The sequence below is a fragment of the Puma concolor genome, chromosome D2 (assembly GCF_028749965.1).
Source record: "Puma concolor isolate L17-30 chromosome D2, mPumCon1.1.hap2, whole genome shotgun sequence".
Classification (NCBI taxonomy): domain Eukaryota; kingdom Metazoa; phylum Chordata; class Mammalia; order Carnivora; family Felidae; genus Puma; species Puma concolor.
Genome location: NC_141677.1, coordinates 47691196 through 47706008, shown reverse-complemented (window position 1 = coordinate 47706008; position 14813 = coordinate 47691196). Strand labels below are relative to the sequence as shown.

Genomic DNA, 14813 nt, shown 5'->3' with positions numbered 1-14813 from the left:
AAGTTAAGGCTCAGGGAAGAATCTGCTGGGGGAAGCAGGGAACTCACTTGGATAAGCAGTGGCGGGTACAGTAGACATCACCCACAGGGGACAGCGTGAAGTTCTCACAGATGTAGAAGTGCTGATGGCCAAAAAGCAGGATCCCTTCGGAGACCAGGTGGCCCTGCACGATCACCAGGGAGTACTTCTGTGTCACCTGGAGGGAAACAGCGTCACGGTCAGTTCGTGTGCATGTGAAGCAGGCCCATCATGCTTATGGATGACCAGTCACCCACTGAGACACTGGACGTCAGAGTAGCGCCCTGTAAGAGGGACAGAGCCACTGCCCGAGAGCTGCCCTGCTCTTCAGAGTTTAAGTGGCACATCTACACCCAACACCCTGTGTAGTTACCTCATTTACCCAAGGCCACCGCTACCCCCACCAAGATGAGTATTTATTGCTGTTTTGGGCATATTGACAATCTGTCTCACTTTACCTCCTGCACAATCATGCAAAACATTCTGCAGTTAACAATGAGGAAGGTTTTTAAGGTACCAGCATCCCTCAGTTACAGAGGTGAAGGAGCTTGTCAGGGGGTCAGCTGGTGAGTGGCCGAGCCAGGAGTGGAACTGGTCTGCCTAGACCCACAAGTGTTGAGACTGATACTGCTGTCTCTGCAAGGCCAAGGCTAGTCCAAGGTGTGTGCAGAGGAGGCCCATGCTCTATCCCTCCTTTCAGACTCAGGTTCTTCTCTCAGTGGCTGGAAATGCTGGCAGCTTTCCAGAATTACCTCTGGTAAAGAGAAAGCCTGGCCAAAGGTCACGCCCCCTTCCCAGTGGCTGTCTGTACCCAACATCTGGTCACTGTAGAGCTGGAAGAGTCACCCTTTGCCTCAATTCCAGCCGACTCTGAAGAATCACTCCAGACCTCAAGCTTCTGTGGAATCATAGAGGCCTTTGCTGAGAGCCTCAGAGTTGCCTTTCTCCCTCTGCCCGATCCTGTGATTATCCCTCCTGGTGAACTTCCTGCATACACACCTCTGATCCGTAGTTGGCTTCCGGGGGGGCCTGACCTGGGACAATGTCTTGGTATGACCCAGAGTCCTACAGGAAGTCAGGACTAAGTGGGTCCTCACATGAAACACTTCCCTGAACAAGTGAGGAAAGAAATGAATTCTAGACAACAGGAACCCAAACGGACCAAGAGCAAGGCCAAGGCCAACATTTTCTCAGGGCAATTCTATGCTAATTCCAGTTACACAAAAGAGGAACTGATTTTTTTCAACTACGTAACATATGGCCATTGTAAACATTTTACACGTATTAACCAATATAATCCTTTCAATCAGGCAAGGGAGATTTTACTACTGGGGGAAAAAAAAAGGTCCCAGAGATAAAAATCTCACCCAAGATTAGTCACATAGTAAGTGGCTGAGCCTGGGATTGAAGCTAAGCTCCCTGCTCACCATTGGGAGAAATAATAGGACCACAGTGATGAAATCTGGAAAGCAGGCCTTGAACACCAGTTCTCCAACTCGTGCATCAAATGGGATCAAAGTCAGGGCCAAGGCCAGAAAATGAAGATCCGCCAAGGGTTTTTGGTTCCAAGTTAAGCATTACCCACTGTGATCCAGGGAAAGTCATCTCTGAACTATTTTTCCTAAGTGAGAACTAGCTAATTATCCTGGCTCCTAAAACCCAAGCCTTCTGCAGGCTGCTGGCTCCCAGGCCTCTCCTGCATCCACCTTGTCAGAGGAGCTGGCCCTCAACCTGCCTGCAGAGCCACGATTTACCACGGACGCATTTCCAACTTTGTTCATTCATCCATACGGCCATCTATTCACAAGTTTGGACTCAGCACCTACTGTATGCCAGGCCCTGAGCTAGGCTTTGGGGACAGAGGCATGGACAAGATAAACAAGAACCCTATCCTCACAGGGCTTAAAATCTAGGGGGAAAATCTACCCCCTACTAGGGGGTAGTAGGCATGCAACATCAACCAATAAATGATCACAAATTGTGCTATGTGCTGAGAGAGAAACAATAGGCTGATAACAAGGAAGAGAGAAGCTTGTAGGGACACTTTTACACAAACTCTGAGACTTGATTTATGGAAGTGGGGCAGCCATGGAAAACTCAGAGAACACTTCAGGGGAAAAGAACATCCAGTCCAGAGCCTAGAGACAGAAAGGGTAGATCTGGGGAACAGAAAAGAGGTCAGAGTGGCTGAATTGAAGTTGAGAAGTAGGCATGCTTAGATCTGGGGAGGGGCCTGGAATCTTGGTAAGGCCATTGGGTTTTATTCTCGTTGCAATAGGAAGCCATGGGAGGGGTCATTTCTGAAAGAGGACACTGGCTGCTGGGTGCAGAGTAGATCCAAAGGAGCCAAGAGCAGGTGGTCAGTCACATGGCTCTTCCCGTAGTCCTGTGGAAGAATGGTGGCTTGGGATAGGGTGGCAGAGGCAAATGGGAAAAAGGAGACAAGTTGGGAAGCTAAGCAAGAAGGGGTAGAATCAACAAGAACTGCTACTCAACAGACTGGAAGACCAGTAATAACAATAATAATAATAGAAAGGACTGAGGATAAATGTCTACTTTGGGATGGAGGCAATTGAGTGGAGCCCTCCAGCTTCCCTGAAAGCCTTCCCCAGAGGCAATCACCATCACCACTTTATTGTATGGAAGGGTAGCCCATGTGCCACCCCAAAATACACCACTTTGTCCCGAGGATTGTTTTGCATCAAAGACACTTAAAACGACAGCAGGTACAGGAACAGCACTCTGGCCTACGCTTTTCTTCCTGAAAGCAAGGATAACTCCCAGGTGAAAAATGCCCTCCCTATATTAGGAGGAAACGAACACTCTTAGCACCAGAGACAGAGAGGTCAGACCTAGGGAAATCTGTACAAACAAACCTGGCTGGACAAACCCTTCCCTCCCTTGAGTCTCCCTGTATCTTTTAGTTACTTTTTCACAATTACTATACTTTGTTCAACCTAACCACTTAGGCCCAACCACTTTTGGGGCTCTGCATTTTCCTGTGACGGCTCCCATGTACCTGTAAAAGTAAAATCCGTATTATCCTTGTTAATCTGTCTTCTGTCACCTTAATTCTTAGGCCTGTTTGGAGCCTCTAATGGGGTAGGGGGAAAGTTGTAACTCTCCTACAGTATATACACTCAAAATAAGTATATTCTATACTTAAGAATGTATAAGATACTGTATACATATCCTTACATATACATATATCCATACATATACATATGTATATATATATATATATACATATAAGATACTGTATACATAAGCATAGCATATTCATATGCTTACTGTTCTACATCTAGTTTTTTCCCTTCATGGCCCATCTTGGAGACCCTTGCAAATCACTTCTTACACAGTTGTCTCCCTCTTATTAATAGGTACAGGCTATTTCCTTGCAAGGATGTACTAGAACTTAGTCGACCAATCCCCTATGGAATCAGGTTGTTTTCTAACGTTTGGGCATCACAAGCAATGCCGTGGTGACTATCCTTGTACCTATGTCCCTCAGAATACTCAGGTAAATCTGAAGGATGTATTTCTAGAAGTTGGACTGCAGACCAAGGGTGTGGGTATCTTAAATTCTCCTCTGTTGCCGGACTGCCCTCCTGCAAGGTGGTACCAATTTATATTCCCACCAGCCCCGTCAGAAGGGTTATGTGAGCTTATTTAAACTTTCTTCTCTAACCCTTTGTACAGAGGAGACTTCATCCTCAAGTTCACACAGTGAGATGTAGCACTGGTCTGTGCACCTCCAAACCTGTCCCCTCCCCCACAAAGCCCCACCCTCGCCCAACTTCTTTGGAGCCAACGGTAGGGGCTGGGGCACATTCCTATGATCTCCTGGGCTTTTCTTTTGGGGGGAATTAAGTAACAACCAGAATAAATCAAACCACAAGAAAGACGTCTGGTGAGAGCTGGGTTAATAGCTTAAAAATTGATTCTTCTAGAAAAGAATGGCATTTTAAAACCTAAAAAATGAGCCCAAGTGAACTACTACCCGCTCTTCCATTTAAATTAGCCCTGGGAGGGTTGCCTCCCCAAGTTTACTCATGATTAAGAAATCCCTCATGCCGTGATTCTATTGATCACTCCAAAAAGAGAGGAACTTCAGCTTCAGAAGTAGAATTTCTTTTTTTTTTTTTTTAAGATCAGCTGGATAATATATTATCATTCCTGGCAGGTGGATAACTAAGTGTGTGGCCGCACCTGGCCTTGTGTATGATAAGAAACAGGTTGTCTGGAAATCCAAAACTCCCAGAGCTGAAGTTACAGGGGCAATAATTTGCTGGGACATTCCCTTGAAGCCCCTGCCAGCACATTCTCGTAGAGTCGGGCCTCAGTGTGCACATCTGCAAAAGGGGAAGGTCAGCTGGAGGCTCTTTGAAGTTCTTTCCAGTATCATTAGTCTGCAAGTTAGTGCAATGCCCGAATTTGATGGGTAGAAAAACAGACGCAGAGCTGTCCTGTGAGATATCCAGAGCAGAGCAGATGTGTACATTTCCTTATATTTGTATGCAAAATCTACTGCAAATAAAGCTTTAACCCTGCACACATGGGTCATGTGTCCCTTTTGTCCATCTTCTGCCTGCCTAGACCCTGCTGTCAATACATGTTGTTATACTGGCACATGGAATAAGTATCCTCATTTTTCAAAAAAGTTAAGCATCAAAACAGAGAGAGACTGTAAATTACATTTATGTTGGCTACGTGTGAACTCTGGCATCTTGATCACTTTTCAGTGGAGTATTTGGTCATAATAGTCATAAAAAAATGTATCTTTTTCTTATAAGAAATTTTTTTAATGTTTATTTAATTTAGAGAGAGAGAGAGGCAGACTGCAAGTGGGGGAAGAGCAGAGAGAAAGGGAGACACAAAATCAGAAGCAGGCTCCAGGCTCTGAGCTGTCAGCACAGAGCCCGACGCGGGGCTCGAACTCACGGACTGTGAGATCATGACCTGAGCCGAAGTCGGACACTCAACCGACTGAGCCACCCAGGTGCCCCAAAAATGTATCTTAAAACAATAAAAAGATACTATTTCTATATCAATTTGGCAAATCTGAGAGGAAATATAATGCTTGATAGCAGCTCATCTTTTCAGACAAGGAGCGGGGATGCCCCCTGCCTGCCTGCAGGCGCCACTTCCACAGGCAAGCCTGCAAAGAGCTGAGCCTCCCCGCCTTTCAGGCGGGCTCACAGGAGACCAGATGGAAAGGATGGAAATCGCACCGGCGTAATGTGAAACATATTGACGACTATTCAAAGCATGCGTTTGCTAAGGATTTACTCACTGGTGACTGATTGAAACTGGAGCGTGTTTCTAGCCCGGGCAGCTCTGAATGTTGCAAAACCCAGATGTGTGTATGTATCTCGGGCATTTATCCAAAGAGAATGTATGAGAATCACCTGGGCAGCTTGCTGGAGTTCACATTCCCAGGCTATATTCCCAGATGTTCTGGTTCGCCAGGTACAGAGTGGGACCTGGAATCCGCAGTTTAATAAGAAGCCTAGATGGTGCTGAAGACCATACTTTGAGAAATGGACCCACAGACACCAGCGAAGCTATGAAAGACGAGGTCTCCTCTCACATAAGCATGCTGCTTATAGCTCATTCATTTGTTCGTTCGTTCATGCATTCATTTCTCAGACCTGCATTGAATGTTCAGTGTGTATCCCACACCCGTCAGGCACAAAGGGAGATAAAGCACACCTTCATGGTGCTCGTGGTCGAACAGGAGGGAGAAGAGTATCAACCATCCTGGCACAGCATGGAGAGGGGAAATACAGGCACTGGGGACACAGAGGGAGCTGTCTGGCCCAGACAGGGGTGAGAGAGGGGATGGGGTTGACATAAGAGAAACAGTTCCCAAGGAGGTGGCCTCAAGGCTGGGGTTAGGAATAAAGAAGAGTAAAAACGGGAGAAGCATTCCATGGCACAGTCTTGAAGCAGCCGGACATGTTTGGAGATCATAAGTAGCTGTATGCAATTAGAGTAAAAAGTCAGGTGTGTGTGTGCGTGTGTGTCCCTCTGTGTGCGTGTACATGTAAGGGCGAGGGAGACAAGGTCCAGGGAGGCCGCAGGGCCAGCTGGGGAATGGCTTTGGGCACAAAATATGGTGGACAGTGTCGCAGAAGGGGTTAAGTAGATATGACCCGTGCATCTCTACATCTTAGAAAGCCAGTCGGGGCTGTTCACCTACACAGGGAGGTACTACCCAGGAAGGTTAACACACGTCTTCACTTCCCATAAAGGGCCTCCACTCAAAACATCTGGGAAGAGCCTGATGCTGCTCTCTGCTGTCCAGACCAAAAATAACTCCCTTCGACCTGATTCCTTGCAAGCAAGCCCGAGCTAATATTTCACATGGAGTCTGTATTGAAATTAATTTTAGTTGTCCACGTAATCAAAGTGAACAGCAACAGCAAACACAACTCCCACTTGACTTCTGGCTCTGGTCTGGGTCTCGGAAGCCCATTTTGCCAAGTGGAGACTCACCTCTAAGAGCAGCTTACGTGGCAGGGTACAAAGGACTGTCCCCAACGGCACGGTGGTTAACTCGGACCCATGATTAGTATGCATTACATATACCGCTTCTCACGTCACATGGAGCTGGTTGCAGAGAAATGTGTTTGTGGTTCTGGGAATCATTAATCAATGACGCAAGGGGAGCACAGAATAATCACAGTCCCAGGTATCGCTGGAAGTGGTCAGAGCTCCAATGTTCGCATAAAGACAGGAGTTAAGCTGCTGCCACTCCGGAGCCCCAGCCCTGCCTGCTTCCCCTGGAGGCCCCTGGCAGGGGTGGGCCACCCAGAAGCCTGGAAAGAGGTCACAACCTAGAGAGTCTCCTGGACTGTTCTGGCAAAGCACTTCCGAGGGGGTAGGGCAGGGGGAAGCAGGGACTCACCGTGGGGCTGCCTGTCCGGCTTACATGATGGCTAGTTGACGGCCAGTGTTCCAGGTTTTCTGAGCACGGATGCATCGGCCACACACTCCCGTTGAGTGTGCTTTCTTAGAAATTTGGAAAAAACACAGGCCCAGAAGGTCTAATAGAGATGTCTGAGTCAGGGGAATACCTAGTTTACAGAAAACTCTTGCTACAAAATGTCTCAATACAGGCAGAAAGTAGCGGCCTGAAGAAATACTAAGGGTACCACCGCCCCCTCCCCCTCCAAATATACACATGCACCTGCTCTGGGCAAACTTTGTATATTTTTGCTGGAACATATTCACAGGTCAAAGGTCAGTGCCACAAATAGTCCTTCCTCAAGGTCCAGTTCCCGCTCTTGACAAGCAGTAAACTGGACCCGAGGCTAGGGCATGAGCAGGCGGGCAGGATGGCACGTGCTTGGCCTGCTGTGTCCTGTGCGGAGATGCTGTGTGTGGTGAGGAACCTGGAGGCCTGCCCGCCTGGGCCAGTGTTAACCAGAAAGTTTACAAAAGAAGCACAAGAGGGCCTGGAGCCAACATCCGTGAGCCCCAGTACAAGAAGGTTGCTGAAGGGGAGGGCAGTGGGGAGTTTAGGGTAACTTGCTTGACACAGTGAGCTGGAAGAAAGCGGAAAACCACATGAATTTTGAATGACACGGATCCGCCATCAAATTCCAGCAATTTCAGCTGGCAGGCACATGAGGCCCGACTCTTGCCACCTGGGAAAGAGAAGTGAGGCAGCCACCCTCAGAGGCCTTGTGAGACGAGATGAGGTGCTCTGTAAAGGACACAGAGCAACGGCTCCAGACGTCCAGCCATAGCAATAAACAAAGAGCAGGAGGGGGCTCTGAGTCCAGTCGGAGCACTTGCCCTGTGCCAAGCTGCCCTCTTGGGCCCAAACTGTTGGCATCTGCCTCCTCGGTGGTGGGGGTGGATTTGCGGTGGAAGCCAGGCCCTGCTCAGCCATGTCTCACCTGCTCCCAGAGAGGCTCCACCGACCAGCCAGGCCCTGAGGGACCCGAGCGAAGACCCAGGTCATGGCTGCAGGCAGTCTGCCCGCTCTGAGAGCTATGTACATCCAGCTGGCTCCCTGTGGGCGCCTCTTTACACAGTTGCACTCGCCAGTTCAGCAGACCTTTCCAGAGCACAAATCCTTCATGTCAGGAAAGGGAGGGACAAGGATAAATTCAAACGCATCCGTGCCTGTCAAGAACCCACAGGAAGACTCAGAAATAGCGTCAGAGCCCTGAGATGAGGGGGTTCTGGCAGCAGAGTGAGCAGAGTGCCATGGGCATACACGGGACACCAGGATAGGTCCACCCAGGAGGCCTCGGCTACGGGGCAGTGGTGAGCAGGTGCGCGTGGGCCGTGAGGGCCTGGCTGGTGGACGTGTGGGAGGGGACGGGGGCAAGTCGGGGGGGGGGGGCGCATGCCCCCACAGCCCACCGGGGCCTGCTCCATGGAGAGCTCCTAGTGTAGACCTGACTCCACTCTTCTGCCCCAGGATGCTCTTGGGTTTCTGCAGCCTGCTTCCTCATGCTCCTTCCTGCCTCTTGCTTTAAATTTAAGGACTCGTTCCCCTCTCTCTGCCCCTCCCCCACTCATGGTCTGTCTCTCAAAAATACGTAAACACTAAAGAAAAATTTTAAAATAAAGTTAAAATAGGGGCGCCTGGGTGGCTCAGTTGGTTGAGCGTCTGACTTCGGCTCAGGTCATGATCTCACGGTTCATGGGTTCAAGCCCCACTTTGGGCTCTGTGCCGACAGCTCAGAGCTTGGAGCCTGCTTCGGATGCTGTGTCTCCCTCTCTCTCTGCCCTCCCCCGCTTATGCTCTGTCTCGCTGTCTCTCAAAAATAAATGAACATTAAAAAAAAAATTTTAAAGGGGCCCTGGTGGCTCAGTTGGTTGAGTGTCTGACTTCAGCTCAGGTCATGATCTCACGGTCTGGTCCATAGGTTCAAGCCCCGCGTCAGGCTCTGGGCTGACAGCTCAGAGCCTGGAGCCTGCTTCAGATTCTGTGTCTCCTTCTTTCTCTCTGCCCCTTCCCCTCTTGCACTCTGTCTCTCTCTCTCAAAAATAAATAAACATTAAAAAAAATTTTTTAATTAAAAAAATAAATAAATAAAAAATTTAGGGACTCACTCTGTTTCACCACATACTAATCTATGCTCCAAACCCAGCAACTTCCCTCTTTCTCACAAAATGTTATATTTTGCGGTGGATTCAAGAAGTCCTCTGGGAGCCCCATCCCAGTAGGCCTGGTCTCTCGTGGGCTCTCCTCTGACTCTTTGCCTCATCTTCCACCATCTCAGCAGGACAGCAGCGCCACTCAGACCCCCTGAGTCTCGCATTGTGCCCAGTCACTCACACCTTGCCTCACAGGAGCATCCCAGGAGTCAGGCCATCTGGGGCCAGGTTTTCATAGGAGCACTTCGTTGTTGGCACTGACAGATCCTTTCCCACTTCCTCAAAGTCATGACTTAAGTACCGGGGTTTGCACCCCACACCTCCTTCCTTCTTGGACTGAGAGAACAAATCCTGAGGTAGTATTAAAAGAAGAGGAATGGGGCACCTGGGTGACTCAGTTGGTTGAGCATCTGATTCTGATTTCGGTTCAGGTCATGATCCCAGGGTTGTGGGATTGAACCCTCGTTGGGCTCCATGCTGAGTGTGGAACCTGCTTCAGATTCTCTCTCCCTCTCTCTCTCTCTCTGCCTCTCTCCCTGGCTTTCTCTCTCTCTCTCTCTCTCTCTCTCTCTCTCTCTCTCTCTCAATTATAAAAGGAGCAATGGTCTACAGTGATAACAGCAGATACAACCCACCCAGAGCTCCCTCTGCATGGAAAACAGAGTTTCAGGCAGCGGCACACAGTACACCTTTCTTTGATCTTTGATACAAACTGGTGAGTCAAGGAGTATAATCCCATTTAAAGATAGAGGAAATGAGGTCAGAAGTGATTCCACTACTTCATTCAAAGTCATTAGGCCTGTAAGTGGTGGAGACGGGGCTTAGTAAGGGGGTCAGTCCGAAGTCTGCCTGTAGCCTCTGCCCCCCACTATCCTGCCTTCGGGAAGCCTGACCCTACGTGGCCCTGGCTGCTCTCCTCCCACACCTCCTTCTCCAGGGAGCAAGTGTGTCCAGTGGTTTGGTTCCAGTGATCCTGGAGAAACTCAGGCTGAATCAGAAAATAACCTCTCCTATAATTTACCAGGAAGCCAGAGGCAACAACATAACCCAGTGAAATGAATCAAAACAGCTTGAGAAAAGAACGAATGTCCAGATAATGGCAGGAATAACCTTGACTTTGCAGCTGCTCAGTCTTTGGTTCCAGGGAACTGACATTCATCTGGGCCCCCCGCCCCCAGGCTGTCCCCTCCAGGCAGGCCAGGGGATACGAAGTGCTAAGTGGAAAAGGGACTGCTCCTAGTCTCAGCGCCTGCTGAGTTTGGCATGCTCCTGTCTACACAGCCTGGAGATCCCTGCTACGACAAGAAGCCACGTGTGGCGCTTCTGACAGTTTCCTGCTGTGTGACATGGAGACCAAGAAAGACTGAAGTTTAAGTACAAGACAGGGGAGGGTGGGAGAACTGTCTCTTCCTGGTCTTGTCTTGCCTCTCAGGAGTTAGCAAAGTCAATTACCTGTGGGCCTCAGGCTTCCCCTCCCACCACCACCACCTCCAACAGGACCCCTGAGGGAAATGCCACTGGATAGGACAACCTGCAAAAACAAAACTCTCAGAGACCAAAACAGTTACCAACATCATCCACCTGCTGCATAGACTGAGGCTAAGACTAGCTCTTGGCTATGATGATAAACTTCAGAACTTGCCCTCAGTGCAGCCCAGTTAGGGCTAGAACCATCAGGTTGGGCTTAGGAGGTATATGGGAGCCAGGCCACCTGCAGAGGCTCCCCTTGGTAGGTGAGGACACAGATTAGGTAGGCTATGGACCCTGAGTGATACTAACTGGCAGGCAGTTTTCCACAGCTGTCCCCCAAGAACCTTGTCCCCGATGCTCCCATCAGATGCTAACTTAGGTGCTGCTTGAAAAAAAACCTGCAGATGAAATTAAGGTACAAATCAGCAGCCTTTAAAAAACAGAGATTATCCCGGATGATCTGATCGGTCCAGTGTTCTCCCCTTGGTGGCAGAAGAGGACGACAGAAGAGTTGGTCAGTGGGAGAGATGTGAAGGGAGAGGGAGGTAGGCGTAGATGAGGCAGAAAGGGGCCAGCAAGGTCCAAAGAGGGAGAGAACTGGACCTGCAGTAGCCAGTTTTGAGGATGGAGGAGGGGGCCACAAGGCAAGGGATGTGGGTGGCCTCTAGAAGCTGAGAATGACCCCTATCTGCCAGGCAGCAAAGAAACAGGGACCTCAGTCCTACAGAAGCATTGGACCAAGTTCTGCCAACACCCAGATGAACTTGAACATGGATTCATTTCCAGAACCTCTCAAAAGAAATGCAGCCTGGTCAACACCTTGCTTCAGCTCTGTGCGACTCTAAACAGAGAGCCCTTGGAGCCGTGTTGTGCTGGGACTTTTGAGATAATAAACATGTGTTGCTTTAAGTCACTAAGTTTGTGGTAGTTTGTTATGGCGGCAACAGAATATCAATGTACCAAGCAAAAGCAAAGCTTTGTTGTTGATCTGTTGTTAGCAAAACAAGGAAAATAACCAAATGGAGACATATGATCCAGTATTTTCTTTATCCTATGAAGAAAGTAGGAGGGGATGGTTGGAACACGACATCTGCTTACTATACATCCTGCACTTCAGGGTTTCCCACTCTGACACTATAGACGTTCTGGACTGAATAATTATTTTCTAGTGGAAGGTGGGACTATCCTGAGCAATTGTAGGATTGTTAGCGACAACCTCTGCCTACCAGAAACGAATAGCACTCCTTCCCTACCAAATCATGAAACTGAAGATGTCTCCAGATATTGGTAAATATCCCCCTGGGGGTAAAGCTTCCCCCTGTTGAGAATCACCTCTTTATACAATCTTCTGAGGGCATAAGGCAAAGAAAAGTTTTGATAGAAAGCATTAATCTCCTAGCTGTTTTTCAACTGACAACACATTTCTCAAATATCCATTTCTCAAATGAACACAATACTATAGTGATACATCCGCACTGTTATCAGCTGTTATCCTCAGCAGCTGGGATGTTATGAACACGTACACACACGTATATAAATGTGTATGTGTCGAGGTACATGTTATGTATATATGTTTTGATTTCCACTTTTTAAAATTTCACGACGTAGAGACATACATTACTTCCACAGTCAAAATAAAATGAACATGAATTTAACAAATCTTCATTCATCAGCGTTTACTGAATGTCTACTCCAGGTATGCCTGAGGTTCGGTGCCCAGCAGTCCCTCTGTTAAACAGGATCAGTGCAGTGAGAGAGGCAGATAGGTGAGGTGGGGAAGGTTAGTCTGTGTGCCAGGAGCGAGGGTAGGAGGTGATGCAGGGGGAAATGGAGACTGCAAGTACTCCAGGTCCCAGAGTGGGGAGCGGTCAAGATCAACTTCAGAGAGTCAGCAGCCAGGAGTCCGGTGGGCGGGGCACTGCAGGTGGATGAACCAGCATGAGCAAAGTCATGGTGGCAAGAGGTGTGATAAGGACTGCAAATGTGCTCCACGCCTGGAAGACTTGGGTTAAGCAAGTATAAGAAGGATGATGTTGTTATACGACTATGTTGGTTAAACTATACCCTGGACCACACCCTGACCGCTCCTCTGTTCTGTTGGCACATCTCCTTCACTTACATTCTGAATGGAAGTGTTGATGGGTAAGACTTGGAGACCCTTGACCCACCCAACCTCTGGAGACAGAAGAGAGTTTGTCACTAACAGGCCACCCTACATGTGCCCAGCTCTGAGCTAGTCTCTTTGCTTCCATTATCCCATTTAAACCTTACAAGGATTTTGTGAAATGATTGCTCTACATTCCATATTAAAGATAAGGAAAACTGAGGCTCACAGAGGTGAGGTAACATGCAGTTTAGTATGCTGCCAAGTTGGAATTTGAGCTCAGGTCTGTTTTACTCTAAGGCATAAGCTTCATTTTCCATACCTTTCTTAGACCTGGTTAAGAAGGGTCCTCCAGGGAGCACCTGGGTGGCCCAGTCGGTTAACTGTCCAACTTTGGCTCAGGTCATGATCTCATGGTCTGTGGGTTCAAGGCCCATGTCAGGCTCTGTGCTGACAGCTCAGAGCCTGGAGCCTGCTTCGGATTCTGTGTCTCCCTCTCTCTCTGCCCCTCCCCCACTTGTGCTCTGTCTCTCTGTCTCTGTCTCTGTCTCTGTCTCACTCTCAAAAATAAATAAACATTAAAAAAATTTAAAAAGGGCCCTCCACTGGGTCCATACTTCAGGGATCCCTCTGGTCCTTGTCCAGTCATACCAAGGGGCCATGCCATGAGTCCCCCAAGCCCTTTCCCGGCATCCCAGACTGTGGACTCCTCTGCTAACTGTCTAGCCTGGCCCCTGGCCCATGTGCTTATCGTCTCCATGTTCACCCTGCTAAGGAATGATGGGGATACAAGTATGCTCATCCCTGGGCCTGAGTGGTAGCCCAGGGGAGGCTGGCTGCAGGGTGAGCAGTCTAGACCCAGCTTGGACCTAGGGGCTGAGTGTCGCAACACTTCCACACTCAATGTGGGATGGATCCCTCAAGGTGGCCAGACTGCAGGCAGGGAGCCAAGGTGCCAAACAACCAGATCGAGAATTCCAAATCTGAAACTGATCTTCCAGGTATTACAAAGGTCATTGTTGGAAGTTATTACAGCATATTTCATAACAGCGTATTAGCTTAATTTATATCTTTTAAACTCTTGATGCAAGGTGTGTCAGTTTCCATTTGTACCCTTGCTCTGGTCCCACAAATTTAGGAGCGTGCCTGGTCTTGTTGCTCATTGTGTTTTGTTTTTTTTGTTTTGTTTTGCTTTGTTTTGTTTTACAGTGAAGAGAGCTATCAACTCCCGCACGAATGAAGAAAGCTTGATCTCTCATGTTTGATAATCTTGGAAGAATAATTGTGATGGGCTACATTACCTTTTCATGATCGAGAAGCTCTTGTAAAATAACTTGTCTTTCCCGGCACAGTTCCAAGAAATCTTCAGAGTGCAGACTTTCATGTAGGGCAGGGAAGAAGGTAAGCTGAGTGCAGTCCACCGCTACCTCGTCTGTCTTGATCTCAGCTTCCTCTGATGTCAGCTCATCTGCAGCAGCATAAAGGGACACATGTGTGTTTTTTTTTAAACATTTATTTATTGTTGAGATACAGAAAGAGACAGAGTGTGAGCAGGGAAGGGGCACAGACAGAGGGAGACACAGAATCCAAAGCAAGCCCCAGGCTCTGGGATATCAGCACAGAGCCTGATGTGGGGCTCGAACCCACGAACTGTGAGATCACGACCTGAGCCAAAGTCAGACGCTTAACCCACTGAGCCACACAGGTGCCCCAGGTCACACATTTTTTGACGCAAGCCACCCGGCCTCACAAGGGATGGTGCACAGCTTGGGCCTAAGTCACCAAGAGAAACTGCAAGGTTTCAAGGCACAAGTGAGTGGTGGGACCTCAGCATGTGCCCCACTGTTTCTGAAAGTGAACACCACCCCTCTGACCCTGTGGTGTGGTCAACACACCGTTAGGTTGATTCACTCTGGAAGGTGTGCCCAGGGCTGGCTGCTCTGTAGCTCCAGAGTGACCACAGAGCAACACTTCAAAATTCACCCTCATTAATCAGCAGAGCAGTTCCCTTGAGGGTTATCCAGAATCTGCTTTCTCTGAATTTCACTTCACTCTTTGAAAAGAGTGAGTTTTTTTTTTCTAATTATGGATGCACTGTGAT

General features: G+C 48.6%; 1 protein-coding gene across 6 annotated transcripts in view; it reads right to left on the bottom strand.

Moving 5' to 3' along the window:
• The window catches only part of WDFY4 (WDFY family member 4), a 295121-nt gene that overhangs the window by 91542 nt on the left and 188766 nt on the right, over positions 1 to 14813 (bottom strand). For all 6 annotated transcript variants that reach the window (XM_086680248.1, XM_086680247.1, XM_086680245.1 and 3 more), the window contains 2 exons: positions 14014 to 14180; positions 48 to 196 (listed from right to left, as the gene is read on the bottom strand). In XM_086680248.1, coding sequence (XP_086536374.1) covers positions 48 to 196; positions 14014 to 14180 — 316 coding nt within the window. The remainder of the gene's footprint in view (positions 1 to 47; positions 197 to 14013; positions 14181 to 14813) is intronic.